At 35.2% G+C, this 26,496-nt stretch overlaps 3 protein-coding genes, 1 long non-coding RNA gene and 1 pseudogene across 5 annotated transcripts; 1 reads left to right on the forward strand and 4 right to left on the reverse strand.

The window, feature by feature from the left end:
- Positions 1 to 8,720: 8,720 nt before the first annotated feature.
- LOC137819585 (disease resistance protein RUN1-like) lies at positions 8,721 to 12,631 on the reverse strand. The gene is made up of 5 exons (XM_068623479.1): positions 12,010 to 12,631; positions 10,831 to 11,914; positions 10,489 to 10,749; positions 9,653 to 10,378; positions 8,721 to 9,223 (listed from the first exon to the last, which is right to left on the reverse strand). The coding sequence occupies exons 1-5, from the start codon at positions 12,513 to 12,515 to the stop codon at positions 8,798 to 8,800; spliced, it is 3,003 nt and encodes a 1,000-aa protein (XP_068479580.1). The 5' UTR covers positions 12,516 to 12,631; the 3' UTR covers positions 8,721 to 8,797.
- Positions 12,632 to 13,232: 601 nt separating this feature from the next.
- Positions 13,233 to 16,615, forward strand: LOC137819190 (uncharacterized). Its single transcript, XM_068622964.1, has 7 exons — positions 13,233 to 13,478; positions 13,800 to 14,237; positions 14,363 to 15,006; positions 15,102 to 15,600; positions 15,908 to 16,033; positions 16,309 to 16,450; positions 16,581 to 16,615. The coding sequence occupies exons 1-7, from the start codon at positions 13,233 to 13,235 to the stop codon at positions 16,613 to 16,615; spliced, it is 2,130 nt and encodes a 709-aa protein (XP_068479065.1).
- Positions 16,616 to 19,690: 3,075 nt separating this feature from the next.
- Positions 19,691 to 20,393, reverse strand: LOC137819590 (uncharacterized). The gene is made up of 3 exons (XR_011082340.1): positions 20,252 to 20,393; positions 20,107 to 20,156; positions 19,691 to 19,996 (listed from the first exon to the last, which is right to left on the reverse strand). It is a non-coding gene; the product is annotated as an uncharacterized lncRNA (long non-coding RNA).
- A 416-nt stretch (positions 20,394 to 20,809) lies between these two features.
- LOC137819588 (disease resistance protein RUN1-like) lies at positions 20,810 to 23,951 on the reverse strand. 2 transcript variants are annotated; one of them, XM_068623485.1, is made up of 4 exons: positions 23,664 to 23,951; positions 22,773 to 23,573; positions 21,926 to 22,654; positions 20,810 to 21,399 (listed from the first exon to the last, which is right to left on the reverse strand). In XM_068623485.1, exons 1-2 carry the CDS (start codon positions 23,894 to 23,896, stop codon positions 23,003 to 23,005), a joined length of 804 nt encoding a protein of 267 aa, XP_068479586.1. In that variant the 5' UTR covers positions 23,897 to 23,951; the 3' UTR covers positions 20,810 to 21,399; positions 21,926 to 22,654; positions 22,773 to 23,002. The 2 variants fall into 2 exon arrangements, with proteins under 2 accessions (XP_068479586.1, XP_068479587.1); XM_068623486.1 differs by having other exon boundaries at positions 22,773 to 23,496; positions 23,664 to 23,935.
- LOC137819191 (uncharacterized) lies at positions 21,779 to 22,605 on the reverse strand (annotated as a pseudogene).
- Positions 23,952 to 26,496: the final 2,545 nt, after the last annotated feature.

Genomic DNA, 26,496 nt, shown 5'->3' on the forward strand with positions numbered 1-26,496 from the left:
TTTCACTTTAAGTAATATTGTTACCTCTGCTATTTTTGATCTTGTACACTTTGATATTTTGGGACCATGTTCCATAACTTCTATGCAAGGTTTTCGTTATTTCTTGACTATTGTTGATGATTACTCGCGTTATACTTGGGTTATTTTGCTGCATAACAAATCTGAAGTGCGTCAGCATATCATTAACTTCAATATTTTCATTCAAAATCATTTCAAAACTAATATCAAAATGATTTGTACTGACAATGGTGTTGAGTTTGCTATGTCAAATTTTTATGCTTCAAAGGGAAATATACATAAAAAATCTTGTCTTGAAACACCATAGCAAAATGGCATTGTAGAATGTAAACATCAACACATACTAAATGTAACCTGAGCTTTACTTTTTCAAGCAAATCTTCCTCCTATTTTTTGGGAATTTGCTGTAAATTATGTTGTTTTTTTAATAAATGTTATTCCTACTCCATTACTTAATAATATCACTCCTCATGAAAAGTTGTTTGGAAAACTGTATGACATTTCCTTTTTAAAAGTGTTTGGTTGTCTTTGTTATGCTAGTACCATTACTGCACATAGGACAAAAATTAGATGATAGATCTATCAAAGGTATTTTTCTTGGCTTCCCGCAAAATACAAAAGGTTATATTATCTTAAATTTAAAGTTTCATAGCATAGAGATATCAAGACATGTAATCTTTCATGAAAACCACTTTCCATATAAATTGGACAGTGGCTTGCCTAGGGACCCGAATACTTTATCTCTCCTTATTTCTAATGCATATAATTATGCTTTTGATTTTTTTTTTTTTTGATATTGCACTTCCTGCCGAGCCATGTACCTCTACTCCTACACCTAATATTGTCCCTCCACCAACCTCATTATCCTCTGATCTTTCAGCAAATAATGTCTCTGCTCCTGCATCCAACATTGCACCTCCACCAGAATTATCAATGCCTGCACCTCCAGGAAGCACTTCACCCCAATTCCCAAGAAGATCAGTCTGTCTTCACTGACAACCTGCCCATCTTGCAAATTTACACACTGCAACCAACATTGTGGGTAGTAGATATCCTATTCATAATTACTTGTCTTACAATTCCTTATCTTCCAATTTTAGGAATATTATTTCCTCTATCAATTCTCATCATGAACCTCTGACCTATAACGAAGCCTCCAAACATGCTTCTTGGCAATCTGCCATGCAAGATGAGTGTCAAGCTCTTGCTGCTAACAATACTTGGCAACTTACCTCTCTCCCTCCAGGAAAGAAAACTATTGGTTGTAAATGAGTATATAAAATCAAATACCATTCTAATGGCACTGTTGAGCGCCACAAAGCTAGAGTTGTTGCCAAAGGGTTCATCCAACTTGAAGGACTTGATTTCTTAGACACTTTTGCACCTGTTGCTAAACTCACTACCCTCTGTCTTCTCCTTGTTGTTGCCACTACCAAAAATTGAATTTTAAAACAACTTGATGTTTATAATGCCTTTCTTCATGGTAATCTCCATTAAGAGGTATACATGACCCCCCACCTGGCCTCTCTCTTCCTTCTCCCAAGCATGTCTGCAAGCTTCAACGGTGTTTGTATGGCCTTCGTCAAGCTGGTTGCCAATGGTACGCCAAGCTTTCTACTTTTCTTTTATCAAATTATTACTCTATTTCTGCTACTGATCACTCTCTTTTTCTTAAATATAATAACGATAAACTCACTGTTATTCTTGTTTATGTTGATGATTTGGTCTTAACTGGTGATGACACGGTGGAAATCAATACAATTACTGCATCCTTTCACATCACTTCAAGATAAAAATATTTAGGTCATCTCACTTACTTTTAGGGACTGGAAATTGCTCGCAACAGTTATGGTCTTCATTTAAGTCAACGCAAGTATACTCTTGATCTTCTTCACGAAACTGGCATGCTTGACTCTGCACCTGTGGCCACTCCTTTTGATGTTGATGCAACTTCCCAAATACAGAAGACTCCTTGGACGTCTAATCTACTTAACCAACACGCGGCCAAACATCGCCTTCACTGTCCACAATTTAAGTCAATTCATATCTGCACCCACAACTCATCATCAACAAGTTGTCTCACGTCTTTTGCGTTACCTCAAGGGCACCCCTGGTGAATGACTATATTTTTCTCATAATAGCTCACTTCACCTTTGTGGTTTTAGTGACTCTGATTGGACAACATGGCATACCACACACAAATTTGTCACTGGATATTCCATGTGTTGAACCAAGTGGTGTTCAAGCTTTGAAGAATCCAAACCCTTTGAAGGTTGTTGAAGGCTTGGTTGTGCTTGCTGTTGCTGAGCTGTCTTAGACAGGATCTGGGGTAGTTTGTTTATGTAATCCACTCTTGATTGAATCTAAAGCATAGGCACTCTCAATCTTTGCCCTACCAAATGCAACCGTGGGCTTGGTTAAAAAACAAGGCTCCAATGACGCTATTTTCTTTTTCCAACTGGGTCCAATATCCGATTACTTGCATTAATATGACAATAAAACGTTGATTTTGTGAGGATAGAGAGGTTGGTATGTATTGGCTAGTTTTTCTTCCTTTTTTAGGATGCTTTGAGAGTATGTAATGTACCCTTAAAATGTATAAAGGTTGGAACATCCCTTGTGCTCCTTTTCTACTAATTTATTTTTTTGCCAATTAAAAAAAAAAGTTTACAAAGGATGTTAACCATATTAATTAATTCAATTCATCTGCCTATATATTACGCATATCTATATGAGTGGTTAAGAGTGAACTATTAAATAAATTTATTTTCTCTCTACGCCTTCCACTCATTCTCTTTCTTATTAATAGATTCCTCTATAAATAGGTTCATACTTCCACTATTCTCTTTCTTATTAATAGATTCCTCTATAAATAGGTTCATATTTCTTATGTATAGTGTTCTTTGCACACACATTCCAACTAAGAGTACCTCCTGATAGAAGGCATGAAGATCTCATCTACGCTTTGAAAAGAAAGATTATATAAGATAATCTCCACTCGTGTAAGAAAGGAAAGTACAATGTATTTTTTTAGTTCTTGCCAATATAATACTTTTGTCATACATGTCAAATTTTTATTTTAAATCCAACCACATATTAGTTTCATGTTATTATCCCCATTCACTTCAAAAAGTTTAACAGAAGCTAAAAACAACTTTTTAAAAGTACAGAACGAAGAGATAAGAATAAAAGTGCATGGATAAAATAAAAAATATTAGGAGGGAAAATATTTAACCGTGACTAAGGTTTAAAATAATAGTTGGGATGATATTTCACCATTGCTTAGCAGCCTTGCAAATCTTCGAAGTGTTTTGGTGCAATGTGACGCCAAGTTTGAACTACATGAGCAAGTAAAAAGTATATTGGTCGAATATGATGCAAATATTACAGAATCAGGAATTTCAAAGAATAATTTCAGGTCTTCTCTGACTGGTGTCGGAAGATACAAAGAATTCTTCAATACTGTGAGCGATAGCATACCTAAGGTTCTTCTCTAGTTTTCCCTTCGTTTATTACCTTCACCATCATTTTAGCTATTATTTCTGAGAACATAAAATAATCCTAATGAAGTATCTAGTAGAAACTACACTACTGAACTTTAAGCACCTTTCGCTTCTATAGCTTCCACTTTATTGCTTTACTAGCTTCATGGTTTTTTTATTCCTAATGATCGTATAAATATAAACTGAGAGACAAAAACAGAAATGCAAAATGATGGTGATATATACACAGCAAAACTATTAACCAGATTTGTTTTAATCATGTATAACATTTTTGTTTCACTAAACATGCCCCAGTTTGTCACATGATACAGGTATTTGCAAACAGTGAGTCATGTGATGTTTCTCTCCCAGGTGACAACGATCCTGATTGGTTGGTCCATATGGGTGATGGACATTTATAAGAATGGCTTTGTGTGTTGTTTATTTATCAACCTCCGAAATCATTGAACCTAAACTTACTACTGTCTTAATTGTTAATTACACGAAGTGCACATGCCAAATACACAACCATGGCACAATAATTTCCTTTAATGATGAAGATTGGCATAACATAATGTCAAATTTAGAATCAAGAGACTAGGTGGAGATTTTTGTGACTTTTGGTCATGATTTGGTGATTAAGAACACAGCTGTCTATCTGATATATGGTTTGCCAAGGAAAATTCCCTCATTAGATTCATAAAAAAAATTGTAATGTGACTTTTCGGGTAAGTCATTATCTCCTTTTTGAACAGGAAGGTCATTTTTTCCCCATCTTTTCCTTTCTTTATAGTGTAGCTTATAGTTAAAAAATTCATGTTTATTTTACCCTGTTTCTCACTCCTCAGTGGTGCTTCCTTGGCTTTGCTTAAGCTGTTTATTGTATTTGTTTTCTGGATTTTACTTTTTTCAATTATTTTCCCTTTTAGCATATAATATTTCAATAGGAATCCTCTTAAAATAAGACATTGCATTATGATATAAAGACAGCTGCAGTTTGATATTTTGCTAAGTGTTCTGTTTTGCTATCTTGTAGGTAGTCTCTGTTTTCGTTTGAACATAATAAACATTCAAAGGATATGTATAGACACAACCATTCAAAGGACACCAAAGATGAGTACATTTTTTTTATAGTGGTGCAAGCGCGTTTAAAAAATTCGACCAACGCACGCCAACTTTGAACCACTGGAAAAATAAATATTATACTAATACAGTTGAAATTTTCTCCAATATATTCCTTTTTTCTATATTATGCGTCCATGTTTTTAAGTTTTAAAATATAACACATGCTTCTTTGTTTACATTACCCATCTCGTTAAGATAAATCATAAACAAAAAAAATGTATAAATCTAGTTTGAAAAGAATTACGACAAGTCATTTTTTATAAACAAGAAGAAACAGGGTAATATAAATATGAATTTGTTAACTGTAAGCTATACTCAAAGAAAAACAAGGATAGGATCATAGGATTAATTCCATAACTCAAGGGTTCCTACTGTTCTCAAAGAAGATAAATTACTTACCAGAAGTCACATAGGGATATATATCCAATGCTTGTTGGGTTTACAATTGAAAAAGGCATTTGTTTGACAGCTGTATTTTCAGCAATTATAGTTATCAAGGATTTCATTCACACTATATCTTTTTCTATTAGGTGAATCTTCCAACAACCAGATAGAATCAGAGTTTTTAAGGATTTCAACTTATACATCTTTCTGGGGAGATTGCTTAGATTTGTACAGTCCTGCAAATTTAGCAATGTAAGATACAAGAGGCATCCAATAGATTGGTCTACTTCCCTCAATCTTGGACAATCTTTGAGAATGAGTTGTTAAAGACTTGGTATCGGAAAAGTCAGGGGTTTCTATCAAGATTAAGGACTTTTAGCCACGTCAAAACCTTGAAGAAGATAGTTTTTGATAAAATATCAGAGAAGTAAATGAGAAAACGAAATAGTTATAAGTGGAAACAAATAATGATTTTAAAAGAGAATGACACGTAATAAAACCTTGGGTTCTTTCCAAACGAATCGAACAAGACTGTGTTTTAAGTCAATCTCTATTGCATCATGCAGATAAATATTGTTTTATAGGTATTCTTATAAAACAGGTACCCCTAAAGTATCCCTCTTAATTTAATTCATTCATTGCTGATAAAAAAAAAAAATAGGTATTCTTATAAAGGTACTCGGAATGTCCAGCGAATTTCAGCAGTCTTACCTCTAAAGGATAACGTTCCAAGAAATCACTTGCGGTAGGCAATCTCTGAATCACTTTTGTCCTTTTAGATGAAAAGAGCAAAGAAAAAGAAATATATTGCTCATGAGAAAGCAACCACTTCCAAAAAGAAGTTTCAAAACCATAGATAAAGGGTGTTCTTACCGTATGCTCTGACAGTGCATATTCTGCATCCTTATTAAACCACAGTTGACTGTTCTTCCCTGAAATTTGACGAATAATTTATCTTCCCATTTGTCTTCCTAATTTGTTGTTCTTATTATGAGACTACGCTGTATGAGAACTCTTATTCCACTATCAGCATCTATTCCACAGCCATTTAGGATCTTAGTAACGTAGACACTGTCCTTACTAACAAAGGAAATAACATACATCAAGGAATAAATCTTTTTCCATTTGATTGTGTACACCGTCGAAGCTTGTTTTCAGTATTTTGTAAAATAAATATGAATTTAACTATGAGCTATACTCAAAGAAAAACAAGGAAAGGATCAGAAAGATAAATTGCACTAGAGGACACAAGGATTAATTCCATAACTCACGGGATCATGCAAAAAAAAGTGGTTAGGTAGGTAAAACCCTCGCAAACTGATTGATCTTAATTTCGCAGGAAGGTACTCAGAGTCTGCAGCTAGTTTCAAAAGTCTTGATGAGTCTCTTAGACCTACAGGAAAGTTTCAAAAGTTTCGATATTATGTTGTGTTTAGTTTAGCTATCTGTTTGGTAGTGTCTGTTTTTGTTTCTACATAATAAGCACCGTAGCCTCTATTCATGAACCTAGGTTCTATTGTGATGATCCATCATAGCCAGATAGTAGAACATATTTTACCATCCCCCAAAAATCCAGTTTTAAAGCCCGGTCATTGAAATTGCCAGATCTCACCAAAATTGTATTACTGAGCATCATATGATGTGGTCGGCAAAAGTTGTATTGGTCCAAAGAAAGCTTCATGAAACGTACCATCTGACACAACCTATGAAGCATATTGACACAGACACTGATATACAACACAGACACGAAAATACGTATAATCTCTAAAATGTAGGATACGGGGACACGATTTATATATTATATAATCATGAATTATATAAATTAATAATAAAGATTTATGTGCAAAGTATGTTTGAGTTATTTTTGGAACAAAAAGATTTTCTCATAGCTGGTTCAAAAGGATTTGTTCTTTATTTTTATAATCATAATACGGGTAGAACGTATACCTTTACGGATAGCAATAGGAAGATCAAGTTCAACTGTTGGAGGTTCAACTGTCGTTGGATGAGGAAATAAAATAGAATGAGGAATTTTGTTATCTAAAACTGAAGATGGCATGCGATTAATGAGATAACATGCACTAAGAACAACATCACCCCAAAAACACTGAGGAACATCACCATGGATTAAAATAGTACGAGTTGTTTTAACCAGATGTCTATTCTTGCGCCCAGCTACCCCATTTTGTTAAGGTGTATAAGCACATGAAGTTTGATGAAGAATACCATGAGAAGCCATACAATTTTGGGGATAATAAGTGAGACGACTGGATAATAAGTTAAATGGAGACCCAAAAACATAAAGAACATTATCAATAGATAAAGTATGAAAAAGATTAATAGTACCAACACCATGTGATGGTAGCCTATATTCATTGGCCATGGTAACCGAAGGTAAATAACCCGTAGTTGTACTTGTAAAGGGCTAAGACAGTATTTGCAACCGGTTGGACAACTAATTCTTCCCCTTGGTCACGCTTTACTTACTTTCCTTCTTCTTGCATTCAGGTTTCGGCTCTCTACGGGAGTGCACCTACAAAAGGTTCTTTGATGCTCAAGTGAGTATTCAATATTTAAGTGCTATTAATGTTGTAATAGTGAAGTACCTTTGCTTTGTCTAATGTGCTTATTTATACCAGTGTAATTGACTCTATCATTGATGGGTCATGTTTATTGTGTATAATCATAAAAATGAAATTACCTAATATATCACGTATTCCTTTTTACTTTGATGTATTTACACTAGTTAGTTGTGCGACATCTGATACCAAGTGTTATAGGATCATTCGGCCTCGACCGATACATGTTTGATCAATCAAGAAGAGGTGCAAGTTTTGACCCTAAATATAATATTGTGGATATTCAAATGAGTTCAAGATACCAACCATTTGATCCATTTAATCTAGCACAGATAAGTGAACAATGTCCTATATCCAACATTTCAAGTAGACAAACATGGTTGATGTGTTGAATTAAAGCCAGCCTAAGGTCACATTGACTCAAATGATGGAAGAGAACGTCCCTTACCAAGTAGATCAAATGTCACATGCCAATAAAATCATTGAAGTGGAAGGTATATTTGGATTACAGAGGAAGAAGAGAGAACAAGAAGTTGATGATGATGATGTGGAGGAGTAAGAAACAGGGTAAAGTAAATGCATGCGGCTATTATTAGATGACCTACAGTGGCATCGTCTATGGCTTATATATATATATATATATATATATAACAATGCTTGCGGCTCATACATACCCATACATGCAGTTCATGTAACAAAATTTATAAATGTAAATTGAAAAAAAAATGAAATACTTTTAAATTATACATAAAACAAATAGAATCAGTGTAAATAACGAGAAATGAAATCAAACTTTGTTTAATTTAGTTTGAAATAAAGCGATGAGGCTACGGTGCTTCTTATGTTGAAATAAAAACAGACTACATAGCATATAGTATGGCAAAACACATAACAAATTATTGAACCGCAACTATCTTTATTTCATAAGAAATACGAGGATTTCTGAATGAAATATTATATGCTAAAAGGGAAAAGAATTGACAAAAGTAACAACGAGAAAGCAAATCCAATAAACAGCTAAGTAAAGCCAAGCAAGCACAATGTGAGAAATGAGAAACAGGGTAAAATAAATATGAATCTCGTAACTATGAGCTCTACTCAAAGAAAAACAAGGAAAGATCAGAAAAAAGAATTGCAATAAGGACACCAGGATTCATTCCATAACTCAAGGGATCCGGCTGTTCTCACATTACAATTTTCTTTATTAATCTAATAAAAGATTTTTTTCTTTGGCACAGGCTCCTTTTCTAAGTCATTCGATTCACTACATATTAGATAGACAGCTGTGTTCTTGACTACCAATTCATTACCAAAACTCACAAAAATCTCCACCTTGTCTTTTGATCCTAAATTTGACATTATGTCAGCCCAATCTTCGTTGTTGAAGGAAATTACTGTGCCATGGTTGTGTATCTGGCATGTGCACTTTGTGTAATTAACAATTAAGACAGTACTAAGTGCAGGTTCAATGATTTCAGAGGTTGATAAATAAACCACACACAAAGCCATTCCCTTCACGACACGATCTTGAGGCACAGTGAAAGAAACAGAATGTCCCTCACCCATATGGGCCAACCAATAAGGATCATTGTCACCTGGGAGATAAGCATCACATAACTCACTGCTTTCAAATATCTGTATCATGTGATAAACAAGGATATGTTTAGTTAAACAAAAATGTTATACATGATTAAAACAGATCTGGTTAATAGTTTTGTTGTGTATATAGCACTTTCATTTCTTTAAGGATTTAGAATGCATTTCTGTTTTTGTCTCTCTTAGTTTATATTTCAATGATCATTGGGAATAAAGCAATCATGAAGCTAGTAAAGCAAGAAAGTGGAAATCAATTTGGTAGTACTTAGTATAAGCATAATCACTTGATTAGTTGTTTATTAAAATAAGATACTTTTATATGAAGTCGTGGGGCCATCGAAGGGAAGAGATATAAAAGTTCAGTATTTTAGTTTGTACTATATACTTGATTAGGATTATTTTCTGTTCTCTTAAATAATACCTAAAATGATGTTGAAGGTAATAAAAAAGGGAAAGCTAGAGAAGAACCTTAGGTATGCTACTGCTCCCAGTATTGAAGAATTGTTTGTATCTTCCAACACCAGTCAGAAAATACCTGAGGTGATGCTTTGAAATTACTGATTCTGTAATATTTGCACCATATTCGGCCAGTATGGTTTTTACTTGCTTAGATAGTTGAAACTCGGCGTCACATTGCACCAAAACACTTCGAAGATTTGCGAGGCTGCTAAGCAATGGTGCAATATCATCCCAACTATTATCTTCCGTATGCATGAAGGAATGAATATAAGATAGGGGATTCGTTGTTGGCGACATCCGAGACCGAATGATAGAAGGAAAAAGATTATGTGACGATTCCTCAAATCCACGTAGGGATATATATCCAATGCTTTTTCGGCTTACAATTGTAAAAGGCAATTGTTTCATAACTGTATTTTCAGCAATTATAGTTATCAAGGATTTCATTCGCACTCTATCGTTTTCCATTAGGTCCATCTTCGAACAACCAGATAGAATCAGAGTTTTTAAACATTTCAGCTTATATATCTCTTCGGGGAGATTGCTCAGACTTGTACAATCCTTCAAATTTAGCAGTATAAGATTGCAGAGACATCCAATAGATTGGTGTACTTCACGCAATCTTGGACAATCTTTGAGAATAAGCTGTTCAAGACTTGGTAGTCCGGAAAAGTCAGGGGTTTCTTTTAAGTACTTTGAGTGACTAAGATTAAGGACTTTTAGCCACGCCAAAACCTTCAAGAAGATAGTTTTTGATAAAACGGTAGAGAAGAATATGAGAAAACGGAATAGTTATAAGTGGAAACAAATAATAATTTTAAAACAAAATGACACGTAGTAAAAACCTGGGGTTCTTTCCAAACGAATCGAAGAAGACTGTGTTTTAAATCAATCACTATTGCATCATGCAGATAAAAGTCGTTAGGTAGGTATTCTGAAGAAAACCCTTGCATACTGATCCATCTCAGTTTCTTAGAATGGTACTCGGAATGTCCAGCGAATTCCAGCCGTCTTGATGCGTCTCTTGCCTCTAAAGAATAACGTTCCAAGAAATCACTTCCGATAGGCAATCTCTGAATCACTTTTGTCCCCTTAGATGAGAAGAGCTAAGAAAGAAATATATTACACATGAGAAAGCAACCACTTCCAAAAGAAGTTTCAAAAGCATAGATAAAGGATGTTCTTACCGTATTCTCTGACAGTACATATTCTGCATCCTTATCAAAACACAGTTGACTGTTCTTCCCAGTTTCCTTTCTTGAAATTTGACGAATAATTTCTCTTCCCATTTGTCGTAGCAACGGATGCATTCCTAATTTGTTGTTCTTATTAACTCGTATAAGACTACGCTCTGTCAGAACTCTTATTTCACTATCAGGGTCTATTCCACAGCCATTTAGGATCTTGGTAACATACGCTCTGCCTTTACCAACAAAGGAACAACATAAATCAAGGAATAATTTTTTTTCCATTTGATTGCATAAACCGTCGAAGCTTATTTTCAATATCTGGTCAAATTTACGGTCGGGAATTTTCTTTAATTTTAAGAGTACTCTATTCCATTCTTCTTTCGTCCTTTCATATAAATAACTTTCAATGACTTCAAGAGCTAGAGGTAGTCCTCCACAATAAGCAACTACTCTTTCTGCTAGGAAACGATAATCTTCTTTTGGTTTTGCTTCTTTAAATGCGTGCCAACTAAGAAGCTCAAGGGATTCATCTGAGTTCATTAGCTCTACCTGAAAAATAGAATCAGTTTGATATATCATCGGTAGTTTTTCAGGTGTTGTTGTAATGATTATTACACTTCCTCTTCCATACCAATGACGGCATTCCCATAGTAATGTGGCATCAAACGGAGGCACATCGTCAAGTACAATGAGCACCCTTTTCCCAGAAAGTCTTTCCCGAATCATACGTCTTCCCATCTCAAAGCTATCTATCTCTACCTTTGTTTTTAGGACATCTGAAAGGAGTTGTTCTAGTAAACCAAGATCCCCTCTTATTCCGATAACTTGTCCAATATCTTCAATGAAACTTTTCTCCGTGAATGTATCATGAATTTGATGGTAGATGGCTTTAGCAAGGGTGGTTTTACCAGATCCTCCCTGTCCACATATCGCTATCCTACAAACTTCCGTGGATTTACTTTTGATAGTTCCAATCAGATCCTCCACTTGGTATTGTAATCCAACTGGAAATTTAGTAGCAGACAACACTGGTAAATTAAGAACGGTCTTAACAATTTTGTCCACTAGTTCAGCATCACTCCTTCAAGTTCAATAGCAATTATGGAAGAAGTCATGTCATGTATTACCAAAATTAAATCAGAAGCTTAAAATATGGTGATTGAGTGAGTGATTTACCTGTAATTGCTCTCATCCCATCCAAAGAAATTTGCAGCTTTGGTGAGTGCGTGGCTCCATTTGGACATGGCATGTTCCAGTTGTTGTCCTGAAAATGTTTGGTGTGCAGTTTCTTTCAAGGCTTTTCCAAAATCACCCTTCTGAAGACGTACATCAGATGGCTCAATTTCGTAATAAACGGGCAGAACATGTCGACAATAAGTTTCTTTCCATCTAATGATTTGTTGAAGCTGGTGAAGACACCAAGCAGATTGAGAATAGGTTTTGGTGAAAACAACAATTGCTACACGAGAGAGATTGAGAATAGGTTGTTGGATGTGAATTGGGTTGTGTGCATTGGGGTGGTGAAGGAAAGTGGTGAAGCCAACAGCAGAGAGGGCAGAATTGAGATGAGACACAAATTTCCTTTGGATGTCTTCTCCAGTAAAGTTGATGAGTACATCGTACATCCGTGGGAGTTTGGATGTTGAGGAGGCCAATTCCATGGAAGGAATTGATGAGGTCATCAACTGTTAGCAGAAGAGAAACAAATGATGCAACGCAGTCAAATAATATGCACAGACATAACCGTTAAGGACACCAAAGATGAATAATACATTTTTTTATAGTCAAATGATATCACAGAACCTCTTTTACTTTAGCCATTTTAAAAGTTAGACCAATGCACGCCAACTTTGAATCACTGAAAAAATAAATATTATACTAATACCTATGAAATTTTCTCCAATATATTCCTTTTTTATATTATGCGTCCAGCTTTTTAAGTTTTAAAATATAACATGCATGTTTACATTACCCATTCACCTCGTTAACATAAATCATTGTAACAAAGTAACAAAATAAAAAAAAAGTATAAATATAATTTGAAAAAATTTACGACAGGTCATTTTTTATAAACAAGTAGCGATGAAGTTCGCGCACATCAATGGAGAAGGAAAGGTGTCAGTGAAAGGGTAGCTTTGTCAAATGAAATAATTGGTTTCAATTGGTTCGTTGACAAAAATTTCTTGCTAGATTTGCCTATTATTGGCAAGAAGTGCACATGGTTCAAATCAAATGGATCAACTAAGAGCAGGTTAGATAGAGTGCTTGTGAACAATGATTGGTTACAGAATTGGTCAGGGTGTAAACAGCAGGTAGTGTTTGATCACTATGTTTTAGTGGTGAAGTTTATGGTAAAAGACTGAGATCCTAAGCCATTCAGAACTATCGACGCATGGCACATGGAGAGGGGATTCAAGGAGCTGGTGCAAGAGAAATGGATGTCATACTCTACACAAGGGAATGACATGATCAAACTCAAAGATAAGTTGAAGATGCTAAAGAACGACCTAAAAGTCTGGAACATGGATGTGTTTGGTAATATTGACTTAAAAAAGAGTAGAATCTTGAAGAGAATAGAAGAAGTTGACTGTCAAGATGCATATGGCAAGCTGGAGGGAAGTTCTAGGCTTGAAAGAATGGAACTCGTTAGCCAATTGAGGGTGACAAATAAAAAGATATAATCTCTCACTAGTCAAAAGACGAGAGTAAATTGGCTAAAGCATGGGGATTCATGTTCAAGATACTATCACTCAATTCTAAGGTGGAGAAGACTTAGGAATGAAATCAAAAGAGTTGAGGTCGGAGGTGAGTGGTGCGAGGAGCCTGAAGTTGTTATAAAAGAAGCAAAAAAGTTGTTCCAAGACAAATTTGTGGCTACTAAAGACGTCGGGGTTAGAATTGGTGCGGCTAAGTTTAAAACCCTCTCTGTGGAAGGAAATCTTATCCTTATTGTTGAGTTCACTAAGGAAGAAGTGCAGGAAGCGGTGTGGCGATGTGATGGCTCAAAGAGTCCTGGTCCATATGGATATAACTTTAACTTCATCAAGAAAAGTTGGGATGTTATTAAAAGTGACATTGTAGCAGTGGTGGCACAGTTCCATGATTCAAGTAGCATACCAAAAGGATGTAATGCTTCGTTTATAGCCTTGGTCCCTAAAGTTAGTGACCCTTTGAAGCTTGATCAGTATAGACCAATCACCTTAGTGAGTGCTCTATATAAAATCATATCGAAGGTGTTGTCTTGTAGAATCAAGTCTGTTCTGCCATCGGTGATAGATGGGAGTCATTCGGCCTTTTTGATGGATAGAGGGATGCTGGATAGCGTACTAATGGCGAATGAAGTGGTAGAGGAGCTCAGGAGGGATGGGAGGAGTCTCCTATTTTTAAAGGTGGACTATAAAAAGGTGTACCACTCGGTCAAGTGGGATTTTCTTTATCATATGATGCAAAGGTTGGGGTTTCACTATAAATGGATTTTATGGGTCAGAGAATGCTTGGTTTTTGCTTCGGTCTCGATTTTGGTTAATAGAAGTCTACTGAAGAATTTAAACCGACGAGAGGGTTGAGGCAGGGTGATCATCTAGCACCATTCCTATTTATCATAGTAGCTGAAGGCCTTGCTGAGTTAGCCAAACAAGCTATAAAGGCCAATGCGTTATCAGGCTTGAAGATTGGTAGGAATGCGGTAGAGGTGTGCGTGCTTCAATTGGCTGATGATACACTTTTTCTATGTGAAGACTCCTTTAGAAATGTAATCACTATGAAGGCTATATTGAGGGGCTATGAACTTGCATCAGGCTTGAAGATTAATTTCCATAAGTCGAAGGTTGCAGGCATAAATGTTGAAAGGAATGCCCTGGATCTCTACGCTAAGACCTTAAATTGTACGCAGATGTCGATTCCTTTCAAGTATTTGGGGCTTGAAGTGGGTGGTAACCCTAGGAAGATAATGTTTTGGGAGCCAATCCTAAGGAAACTTAAAGCAAAACTCAGTGCGTGGAAAGGGAGATTCTTGTCATTGGCAGGAAGAATATGTTTAATTAAATTTGTCCTCTCAGCTTTGCCTCTCTTCTATCTAGCATTCTATAAAGCGCCAGAATTCGTATTAGCATCACCAGCATCCAAAGGAGGTTCTTGTGGGCGTGGGGGAAGGAAGAAAGAACAATATCATGGGTAAGATGGGAGGATGTGTGTAAACCTAAAGAGGAAGGTGGGTTGGGTGTTAAAGACATTAGAAAGTTTAACCAAGCTCTTCTGGCTAAATGGAGGTGGTGTTTACTGATTGGAGAGAAAGGCAAATGGAGAGACTTGCTGGTGTCAAAGTATGGCTCGGCTGCTAGTACGCCAGTGAAGCTCCAATCATGGTGGTCGGGGGACCTGTCCAAAGTTTGTCATGGGGGAGGAGGTGGTGGATGGTTTCAGGAAGCAACAAGTTTGAAAATAGGAGCTAGTGATAAGGTTAGATTTTGGAAGGATGTGTGGGTTGGAAATCTGAACCTCAAAACAGTATTCCCTAGGTTGCATTCTTTATCCTTGAACCAGGGAGAAAAGGTAGGTGAGGCTGGCGTGTGGGTAGGATCAGAATGGCGGTGGAGTCTAAGGTGGAGATGTGCTAGGTTTGTGTGGGAATCTATTATGGAGGAAGATCTTTTAAGGCTCATATCTCAAACCAATCTGTATAAAAAGGTGAAGGGCTACCAGGTGTGGAGGAATGAAGAATCAGGGATGTTCTTAGTGAAATCGGCGTATGATCACTTAACTAATCCTGTAAGAGGTCCTCACAATGACCTCTTCAAGTGATTTTGGAAGATAAAAGCGCTACCCAACGTGTTGTTTACGGCCCGGATGGTCTTATTGGATAGAATTCCAACAAGAGTAGCATTAAGTAGGAGAGGAGTGTCAGTGCCTACTCCCTTATGTGCTGTGTCAGGCTAAGGAGGAGTCAAGTCAACATTTATTCATAGAATGCATGATTGCCTAGAAGGTTTGGCCTACATGTTTTAGATGGATTGGTATTCTATCGGTGCAACACAATGAATTGAAGTGCCATTTTGAGAATTTTCATCTGGAACAGGTGAATAGCAATCAAAACTTGGTATGGAAAGGTATTTGGGCAATCATAGTGAGGTGTATTTGGGATCATAGAAACAACGTTATTTTCAAACAAGGAGCAGTTAATGCGGAAGAGATTTTCCATATGGTACAACTTATGTCTTGGTTGTGGATGAAGTATAGGACTCCTTCTTTCAATCACTCCTACACGGGTCCTGAATCCCCTTCCATGTATTAGAAGTTATAGGTAAGGGGAAGGAATATAGGAAGCAATTATGGAGGGAAAGGTTGAATGTAGGGTAGCTATAGTACTCGAAGGAAACTATCACGTGAAGGGTGTTTAGTAGGCTGGGAGAGTTCAGGTAGGGGCAGCACAAAGTAGAGCAACCTTATCAATGCTGATGCAGTTCTAAGGAGTTGCAGGAATTAATAGTAGCAGCAGAGGTGTTGAGCCTCTCCCCAAGGATTCCCCAGTTTCCATTTCATTATGAGACTGGTGTAGAAGTAGGATGTGGACTTTATGTAGCTCTGCTACTGGTGCTGGTCCAGAAGCATAGTTCTCAAGGTAAAGGTGTCGGTAAATACTAAAGGCAAGTTTTTAATGCTTACTTGAGGGGCGCCAGGGTAAGCTATGCAGGTTGTTTTGGTTGCATAACTGACGACTAGACTGTGCTTTTGAACTATTGGTGTATCAGCTGTTGGGAGAAAGCCTGTGCTGGCCAGTCTATGAGAAGCAGAACATACTCACTTCAGTTTTGAGTGCACCAATAAATCTGCATAATTTAGGTGGTATAAATGCTACACTTCAGATGCTAATTACGGTACTCTGATGAGACTTTTAATCATAAAGCGCAAGTTGCACAATGATGGAAAAAGAATTTTAATTTCAACTAGAAGGCTGTTATTAAGGTGCGAAACAGAACAACTCTGTAGCATTTGAAGCAAAAATGTCAAAGGTCTATAGGTTCTGCTTTGTGGACCCTTAGGAGGAGAAAATGAAATGCCTGGATGAGGTAGCAGGAGGCATTAGCTTGCTGATTTTGAGGAGCTGAAGGGGTCAGTAAAGTCTGAGGTGAGTAGAGGTATCGGGCAGATTTAAGAGATTGGGTGAGAAGCCTCTTAGAGGGTGCAAAGCTGGGTTAGTATGTAGAAAGTTGTGAAGGGAAGGTGATGCGAGAAGTACTCAATCCCAATGCAGGAATTTGTTTGAACCTGGAAGTGGAGGGATTGGTTTAAATGTTGAACTAGCTTTAGAGAACAATTGAGGAGGCTTAAGGAGAAAGTGTTCGTTTTTTGAGAAATAAGCACCAGTACTCTCCAAGTCAATTTTCTAGCCTTTATTAGAATCTCTTAAGGAAAGTTAGAAAATGCTGCAGCCAATTTGTTCGAGAGTTCAGTTTCTGCTTGAAGATTATGCTTGAAGTACTGTGCCGGTAATTGCTATGTCCATGAGTAGAATGGCTTGAGAAGATTCTGCTGCAGCCATTAGATAACCATGCAGTTTGACTCTCTGAGGAAGAATGGTGGAAATAAGGTAGAATGAAAGGTGCATGAAAATAGGCGTGATGATGCAGTTAAGGCAGCAAAAGAGCCTCTTTGCTGTTGTAAAGGTTGGCCAGAGTTTTTTTCAATACTTGCATTTATGTTGGTGTGTGGTAGAGAATTTTATGGAAAGTGCTTCTCTGCTGTATAAGGTGCTGTTATCAACATTGAGATATCTGCAGTCTCATGCTTACTGCATAAGTTTGAAGGTCTAGGACCTAATTGTTTGTGGAGGATGCTTAGTCTTTAATATGTAGCCTTTTTTTGGTGATGGCAACTTTTCAATGGTTCCGTTTGTAGGAAAGTTGCTTAGAGTGTTTGTTGTTGTATAATGGTTGGACACTTCTAAAATATCTTTTTTAATTTATTAATTTTTTAATAATTAAAAAATAAACAAGTAAAGAAATTGTGTCTCTTTATTAAAATATAATAATTATTAAAAATATTAGTTAAATGAATGTCTTTTCTAAAATTACTGAGCTTATAGTGTCATTTTATTAATAAAAAAATTAATATTAGAGGAAATGTTCGCCTAGGGAAAAAAATACATGTAATTTTCTCTTTTATTTACAATACAGATTGTAAAAAAAAAATGAATGAAAGTGATAAATTTAATATAATTTTATTTATTACACTTTTTACATTATAAAATTGTATATATCCTTAGTGAAAAATCCATTCTTGATACCACTCTCTTCGCATGAGGAGAGTTTCAAAAGTATTTCATTTTAAAACAACTTAAAGTGGGTCTCCAAACATGGAAAAGGGTAAGTACTTTCTTGGAAATTCCTCATACACAATCATGTAAAATGAGTCAATTACGTCACCTATTTTTATGTTGAACTCCTACGCAAAAAAATATGGTAATATTTTCGTAAATATTTCAAACATGTTCAGATGTTCTAGGGTCTCATGTAAATATTCATATATTTACGTCAGAAGTTGCTTAAATAAGAACACAATGCATCTTCTTCCTTGCATTTTGAACGCACATGAATCCCTCTTCTTCTTCTCTGACGAAGGCGACTACAACGCGAGTCTGCACTTGTTGGTCATCTAAATTCTACTTCCGTCTTTATGTCTCATTTGTGGCGGCAGACCTTTCTCTCTAATTGCATTATTGGAGCATTTGTGGGTGAATGTTTGTCATTCATGTTAGTTTTTTCACTAGTATAAAATGATGAAAATAATACTCTTATTAAGTGCGGCTTTGCGTTCAAACGCATTCGTAAAAAATACGGTGACATTTTTTAAATTAATTTGATTTACAAATGCGGCTATTCAAATAGCCGCATTTGTAAATCTTTTTTTACCCTAAAATTTAAATTGCACACACTACTTTCATATTTTCTTCTCCACTTTGCCTTTCGTTTTCACTGTTCCTCCGCTCGCGTACGCTTGCAGTTCTTCTCTTCTTCTGCATCTTCATTAATTTGTGTCATTGTGAGTTTCTTGAATTGCTTTCTTTCTCTGCATCTTCACTACGTATAAATCTTTTTCGTTTTTCCTTATATTTGTTTTTTCTCCTTGCATTGTGGTCAAACTGTTCCATTGGCATTCTCATCTCCATCGCTACTCTGCAACCGCTTCCGCTGTCGTTGCTGGCGCTCCCCTGCCACTCTTCACCACCAACGTCGGTTCACACACAAGATTAGTGTTCTGTTTTAAATTTTTTGAATTTTTCTTTAATATTTTGAATTTATTTTTTTATGTATTATAATTTGTATATTATTTATAAATAATTTGTACATTGTGGGTTACATTTGAACATATTTATTATTATTTTTATTTACTGAAGCATATACAAGTGCGGCTAAAAGTCGCACTTGTAAATTGTATTTATAAATGCGGCTATATAACCGCATTTGTATCTCTTCGATTTACAAGTGAGTGTTGATCAAATGCGACTATATAGCCACATTTATATATTCAAAATAGCCGCACTAGTTGTGTGTTTTTGCACCAGTGTTTATATCTTCTTTTTACTATTGAAATTGAAACTCTGGTAGTTTTTTAGATCTCAATCATCATGATAATGCATGAATGTTTCCATTGAATTGTTGTTAGTTATTATTGATATTGAAATTTTTGTTAAATTAAATGTGTTATTTAGTTGTTTATATTTCAAATATTAAAATTAATGTTTGTGTAATTGTGAATATTATAAGATGTTTAAAATTGTATTCTACACATTAGAAATAGTCAAAATTATAGGGATTAATTATAGAAAAAGGCATTTGTTTGACAGTTGTATTTTCAGCAATTATAGTTATCAAGGATTTCATTCGCACTATATCTTTTTCCATTAGGTCAATCTTCCAACAACCAGATACAATCAGAGTTTTTAAGAATTTCAACTTATACATCTTTCTGGGGAGATTGCTTAGATTTGTACAGTCTTGCAAATTTAGCAATGTAAGATACAAGAGGCATCCAATAGATTGGTGTACTTCCCTCAATCTTGTTCAATCTTTGAGAATGAGTTGTTCAAGACTTGGTATATGAAAAGTCAGGTTTCTATCAAGTACTTGGAGTGACTAAGATTAAGGACTTTTAGCCACGTCAAAACCTTCAAGAAGATAGCTTTTGATAAAATATTAGAGAAGCAAATGAGAAAACGAAATGGTTATAAGTGAAAACAAATAATGATTTTAAAAGAGAATGGCACGTAATAAAAACCTGGGGTTCTTTCCAAACGATACGAAGAAGACTGTGTTTTACGTCAATCACTATTGCATCATGCAGATAAATATCTTTAGATAGGTATTCTTAGAAAGGTACTCGAAATGTCCAGCGAATTTCAGCAGTCTTGATGGTCTCTTACCTCTAAAGGATAACGTTCCAGGAAATCACTTGCGGTAGGCAATCTCTGAATCACTTTTGTCCTTTTAGATGAAAAGAGCAAAGAAAAAGAAATATATTGCTCATGAGAAAGCAACCACTTCCAAAAAGAAGTTTCAAAACCATAGATAAAGGGTGTTCTTACCGTATGCTCTGACAGTGCATATTCTGCATCCTTATTAAACCACAGTTGACTGTTCTTCCCTGAAATTTGACGAATAATTTATCTTCCCATTTGTCGTAGCAACGGATGCATTCCTAATTTCCTGTTCTTATCATGAGACTACGCTATATGAGAACTCTTATTCCACTATCCGCGTCTATTCCACAGCCATTTAGGAACTTAGTAACATAGACTCTGTCCTTACCAACAAAGGAAAGAACATACATCAAGGAATAAATCTTTTTCCATTTGATTGTGTAACCCGTCGAAACTTGTTTTCAATATTGTGTAAAATAAATATGAATTTAACTATGAGCTATACTCAAAGAAAAACAAGGAAAGGATCAGAAAGATAAATTGCACTATAGGACACAAGGATTAATTCCATAACTCAAGGGATCCTGCTTTTCTCAAAGAAGATGAATGAATTGTAATAAGGACACACGGATTGATTCCATAACTCAAGGGATCCTGTTATGTTCTCAATGAAGAACATTAACTCAGCAGAAGTCACACATTACCATTTTCTTAAAGAATTTAATTAAGGTATTTTCCATTGGCTCAAGGCAAGAATCCATTTCCAAGTCATTTGATTCACCATATATCAGATAGGCAACTGTGTTATTGACCACCAATCCATAACCAAAAGTCACAAAAATCTCCACGTTGTCTCCTGATCCTAAACTTGACATTACGCCATGCCAATCTTCATCATTAAAGGAAATTACTGCGTCATGCTTGTGCATATGTAACGTGCAGTTTGTGTAATTAACAATTAAGACAGTAGTAAGTTTGGGTTCAATGATTTTGGAGGTTGATAAATAAACAACACACAAAGGCATTCCCTTTATCTCACGATCTCCAGGTACAGTGAAAGAAACAGAATGTCCCTCACCCTTATGGGCCAACCAATAAGGATCATTGTCACCCGGGAGAGAAACATCACAAAACTCACTGCTTACCAATACCTGCACAATGAGATGAAAAGCTTAGTCAATTATGTAATTTTTCAATTCAAACTGTCTTCTGCAATTATTATTTTATAATTCAAATTACAAAATGAGAATTATAATCAAATAATGTAACTCATAATTAAGAAATACCACTGATAATTAATTTAAACAAATCTGGCTAATAGTCTTGTGTATATATATAACACCATCATGTCCTTAGGACTTAGAATGCATTTCTGTTTTCGTCTCTTACAGTTTATAATTCTACGATCATTGGGAATAAAACAATTATGAAGCAAGTAAAGCAAGAAAGTGGAAATCAATTTCCTATTAAATAGTATAAAAAAGTATAATCACTTGGTTAGTTGATTATTAAAATTAGATACTTTTAGATGAAGCTGTGTGATAATAGAAGTGAAGAGGTCTAAAAGTTTCATATTGTAGTTTCTGTCAGATACTTCATCAGGATTATTTAATGTTCTCTTAATAATAGCTAGAATGATAGTGAAGGTTATAAACAAAGGGAAAGCTAGAGAAGAACCTTAGATATGCTATCGTTCACAGTATTGAAGAGTTCATTGTATCTTCCAAAACCAAGGAAAGAAGACCTCAACTGATGCTTTGAAATTCCTGATTCTGAAATATTTGCACCATATTCGACCAGAATAGTTTTTACTTGCTTAGATTGCTGAAACTCGGTATCACATTGCACCAAAACACTTCGAAGATTTCAAAGAATTTTAAACAACGGTGCAATATCATCCCGACTACTATCCTCCTCATCCATGCAAACCAAATGAATATAAGATAGGGGATCCATTGTTGGTGACATCCAAGACCTAATGATAGAAGGAAAAAGATTATGTGACAATCCCTCAAATCCACTTAGGGATATATATCCAATGCTTTTTGAGTATACAATTGAAAAAGGCACTTGTTTGACAACTGTATTTTCAGCAATTAGTGTTATCAAGGATTCCATCTGCACTATATCTTTTTCCAATAGGTCAATCTTCGAACAACCAGAAAGAATGAGAGTTTTCAAACATTTCAACTTATATATCTTTCTGGGCAGATTGCTTAGACTTGTACAATCCTTCAAATTTAGCAGTATAAGATTGCAGAGACATCCAATAGAAGGGTGTACTTCGCGCAATCTTGGGCAATCTTTGAGAATGAGCTGTTCAAGACTTGGTAGTCCCGAAATGTCAGGGGTTTTTGTCAAGTACTTGGAGTGACTAAGATTAAGGACTTTTAGCCACGCCAAAACCTTCAAGAAGATAGTTTTTTGATAAAATATTAGAAAAGAAAATAAAATAGTTATAAATGAAAACAAATAATGCTTATTTTAAGCTGAAATTGAAAAGAAAATGGTACGTCATAAAAACCTGGGGTTCATTCCAGACGAATCGAAGAAGACTGTATTTTAAATCAATTGCTATTGCATAATGCAGAAAAAAGTCATTAGGAAGGTATTCTGAAGAAAACCCTTGCAAACTGAACCATCTCAGTTTCATATAGTGGTACTCATAATTTTCTGCGAATCTCAGCAGGCTTGATGTGTCTCTTACCACTAAAGGATAACGGTGGAAGAAATCTTTTGTTGTTAAAAGCATTTTCAAAGGCAATCTCTGAATGGGCTCATTGGATTTATCCGAAAAACAGAATCAACTTCATGAATCCTCAGTATGTGTTCATCTCTCGTTGTAATGATTATTATAGTTCCTCCACTGAAGCAACGGCGGCATTCCCATAGGTCGAGTAATGCACAAAACTCAGGCACATCATCAAGTACAATGAACACCCTTTTCCCAGAAAGTCTTTCACGAATCATTCTTTTTCCCATCTCAACGCTGCTTATCTTCACCTTTGTTTTTAGGACATCTGAGAGAAGTTGTTCTTGTAAACGAAGATCCCCTCTTATTCCACTAAATTGTCCAATATCTTCAATGAAACTTTTCTCCGTGAATGTACCATGAATTTGATTATAGATGGCTTTTGCAAGGGTAGTTTTACCACATCCTCCCTGTCCACATATCGCTATCCTACAATCCTCCGTGGATTTACTTTTGATAGTTCTAATCAGATCCTCCACTTGGTATTGTAACCCAACTGGAAATTTAGTAGCAGACAAGACTGGTAAATTAAGAAGGCTTTTAACAATTTTGTCGACTAGTTCAGCATCACTCCTTCAAGTTCAATAGCAAGTATCGAAGAAGTCATGTATTACCAAAATTAAATCTCAAGCATAAAATTTGGTCATTGATTGAGTGATTTACCTGTGGTTGCTTTCATCCCATCCAAATAAATTTGCAGCTTTGGTGAGTGCCTGGCTCCATCTGGACGTGCCATGCTCCAGTTGTTGTCCTGAAAATGTTTGGTGTGCCGTTTCTTTGAAAGCTTTACCAAAATCACCCATCTGAAGACGTACATCAGATGGCTCAATTTCGTAATAAACGGGCAGTTTGGATGTCGAAGACAGCAATTCCATGGAAGGAATTGATGAGGTCATGAACTATTACAAGAAGAGAAAGCAATAATGCAACAAAGTACGCCGAAGATTAAGACTTTTTCTTTTTATACTTGTGGAATCGAGTTAAGACCATAAGAGACCCTTCTTTACTTTAGCATTTAAGATATGGCTAATTCTTTATGCAAGTGAAGTAAATTGAAAAAGTAAATCTTGAAAAGATTCTTGTATTCTTAAATTGTAAAATCAAAATCTCATTTTGAAAAAAATATTATAGAATCAAAAATACATTTTAGAAAATAAATTTTGGAAAACAAAATCCATAAAGTTATATAATGGAATTAAAAAAGTGTTCTAAAAATCTAAATCTGAAAATGTATTATAAGAGGTTCCAAAATGTATTTTGATCCACTCCCCCTCTTTATTTAAGGGTATTTTTGTCTTTTCAGATAAAAATCGGATGTAAGTTCAAATTTCATTGGGTGGAAGAAGTAATTGCCTTAAGATAATAGGCTAACACTCACTTTGAATCATAAAAAAGAAAATATCAATAATTACAAAAAAAATTGTAATTATATTTTTATACTTTTTAATTTAAGAACATTACATTATCTCTTCTTTTATTTTAGTCATATATCCCTTTTAAGTTTAAAAAATAAAAAAATACATTATATTTTTTTTCATATTTGTGTATATCTAAAGAGGTCATTGTAATATAGATCACAACCTTCAAGAAAACACTCAAACTGCTGAGCACTTCTATCATACACTGAACGAATTGAGGCCAAAAAAGTTAAGAGATCCAAATGTCAAAGGACTGAGCGAATCCAAAAAGGTTGAGCGCAAAGATTCATTCACCATGAAGAAAGCCAAAATTTGCTCACGAAAGACTTGAAGTCATCATGCACCAAAATTAGAAGGAAAAGGATTTCGCTTGAAGCAAAGCCCAAGCAAAAATCACTTCATGGCTAAGAAAGAGAAAGTGTTGGGCTCAGGTTGGAATGAATCCTTGATAGATAGATCCTTAAATCTAAGAATCCCAAGAAGCCCAAGAACTTGTCTTGAAGCCCAAAGATTACTCTAGCCTAAACATATGTGCTATATTGTTATTGTTAGAATTAGTGGCCTAAACAAGAGGGGAAGTGAATTATTTTCATAAGATTTTTGCAAAGATTGGAAATAGAGTGAAAAGTTCTAAATCAACCAATTGATTTTCTGTTCAACTGGATAAAAATTTAGTTTTAATGTTCTTTACAGAAATTCAACCGGTTGTTTTCTCGAAACAAGAGGTTGGTTAAACCAGTAGAAAAAGAACAATTATTAAAACAATATAAAAGAAAAGGGATAGAGAGATTCACGCACAAAGGTTTATACTAGTTTACTCTTAACCAAGAGCTACATCCAGTCCTCAACTAACCAATGAGAATTCACTATGTAATCAAACCTAGATTACAAACCACACACCAAGAAACCACACACCAAGAGTGATATCTTGAACCCCTCAAGAATCACCACCTTGGCAACACCACAATTTTCATAAACACCTTTTTGAAACTACCTTTCACCAAATACACCGAATTATAGTGTTCAAAGTGAAGGAAAAGAATACACATGGGCTTTACAAAGTAGAAGAACATAAGTATACAAAGACCCAGTCCTATTCCACACACAAGTGATGATCCAAAACTCTTGAACTCTTGAAAAACGTTTTTCATCATCTTTCTTTCTTTGGTTCTTGAAAAGAATATCAAATAACCTTTATATAGACTTAAGCAAGTGGTCAAAGTTGTTAGATCATAAATCAAAAGAAGTTGGAATCATTTAAAAACAGTTCAAAACACTTCATAAAATTTTGTTATAAAAACAACAAATTGACAGCAAAGCCAAAACAAAGCAAAGTTTTCCCAAATCATTTTAAAAACCACTAAGTGTCAAACAACCAATTGTTTCGACAATTCAACATGTTGAAATTTCACGACTTTTTAGAAAACACTTCTTTTCAAAAAAGATAAAGAATCAAGTGAGCTTGGATCAATACAAGGAGTGAATTAACAAGTAAAAAACTACTAGACAACACACACACATAGCAGCAGGGTCTTCAAGCTTTTCACATAGATTTGGAGACATCAAATCATCTTGTTCAACAGTTATTCTTTTACTTTCAATATCTTGTTAATAGAGTAAGTGGAAAGTATTTTTAAAAAGGGTAAAATAATATTTTCCAAATATGATGAGGTGCAGGAAGAAACATTCTTAAAATTAACATCAATAAAAAAATAGTAACTCTATGACCATCATTGTACCAACAACACAGGCTTTCCCCAAATTTTTTATTGTATATCTAAAGCTGAGCTTACTTAGATTATCCAAGGCAAGTTTCTCATTAGATATCTAGTCAGCCAAAACGTGCAACAATTTATTTTGAATGCCAATAAGAGCAACTTGTTTATTTTAATTACCTTTTTCGTCTCTACATTTAGATTCAATAGTGAATTTAATACCGTGGTTTTTAAAAAAATCAATTTGATTCCTAAGTTTTTTAAAATGTATTCAAAATAATCATTTCTGTTAAATTTTTACCAACGACATTAACAGTTGATGACGTGGCACACAGTATATAAGTCTAGGCACGTGACATATAC

This window comes from Phaseolus vulgaris, chromosome 10 (genome assembly GCF_000499845.2).
Source record: "Phaseolus vulgaris cultivar G19833 chromosome 10, P. vulgaris v2.0, whole genome shotgun sequence".
In the NCBI taxonomy this organism is placed as follows: Eukaryota; Viridiplantae; Streptophyta; class Magnoliopsida; order Fabales; family Fabaceae; genus Phaseolus; species Phaseolus vulgaris.

What these genes read in the sequence shown, in the direction of transcription:
- LOC137819190 (XM_068622964.1), top strand. Translation starts at nt 13,233, where the DNA reads ATGGAGAGGGGATTCAAGGAGCTGGTGCAAGAGAAATGGATGTCATAC. An exon ending in ATGATCACTTAACTAATCCT is followed by an intron (nt 15,601 to 15,907) that starts GTAAGAGGTCCT and finishes CATCTGGAACAG; the next exon opens with GTGAATAGCAATCAAAACTT. An exon ending in CCAGAAGCATAGTTCTCAAG is followed by an intron (nt 16,451 to 16,580) that starts GTAAAGGTGTCG and finishes TTGGTGTATCAG; the next exon opens with CTGTTGGGAGAAAGCCTGTG.
- LOC137819585 (XM_068623479.1), bottom strand. Translation starts at nt 12,515, where the DNA reads ATGACCTCATCAATTCCTTCCATGGAATTGGCCTCCTCAACATCCAAA. An exon ending in TGGGATGAGAGCAATTACAG is followed by an intron (nt 11,915 to 12,009) that starts GTAAATCACTCA and finishes TTGAACTTGAAG; the next exon opens with GAGTGATGCTGAACTAGTGG. An exon ending in TCGTTTGGAAAGAACCCCAG is followed by an intron (nt 10,379 to 10,488) that starts GTTTTTACTACG and finishes ATCTTCTTGAAG; the next exon opens with GTTTTGGCGTGGCTAAAAGT.
- LOC137819588 (XM_068623485.1), bottom strand. Translation starts at nt 23,896, where the DNA reads ATGACCTCATCAATTCCTTCCATGGAATTGCTGTCTTCGACATCCAAA. An exon ending in TGGGATGAAAGCAACCACAG is followed by an intron (nt 23,574 to 23,663) that starts GTAAATCACTCA and finishes TTGAACTTGAAG; the next exon opens with GAGTGATGCTGAACTAGTCG.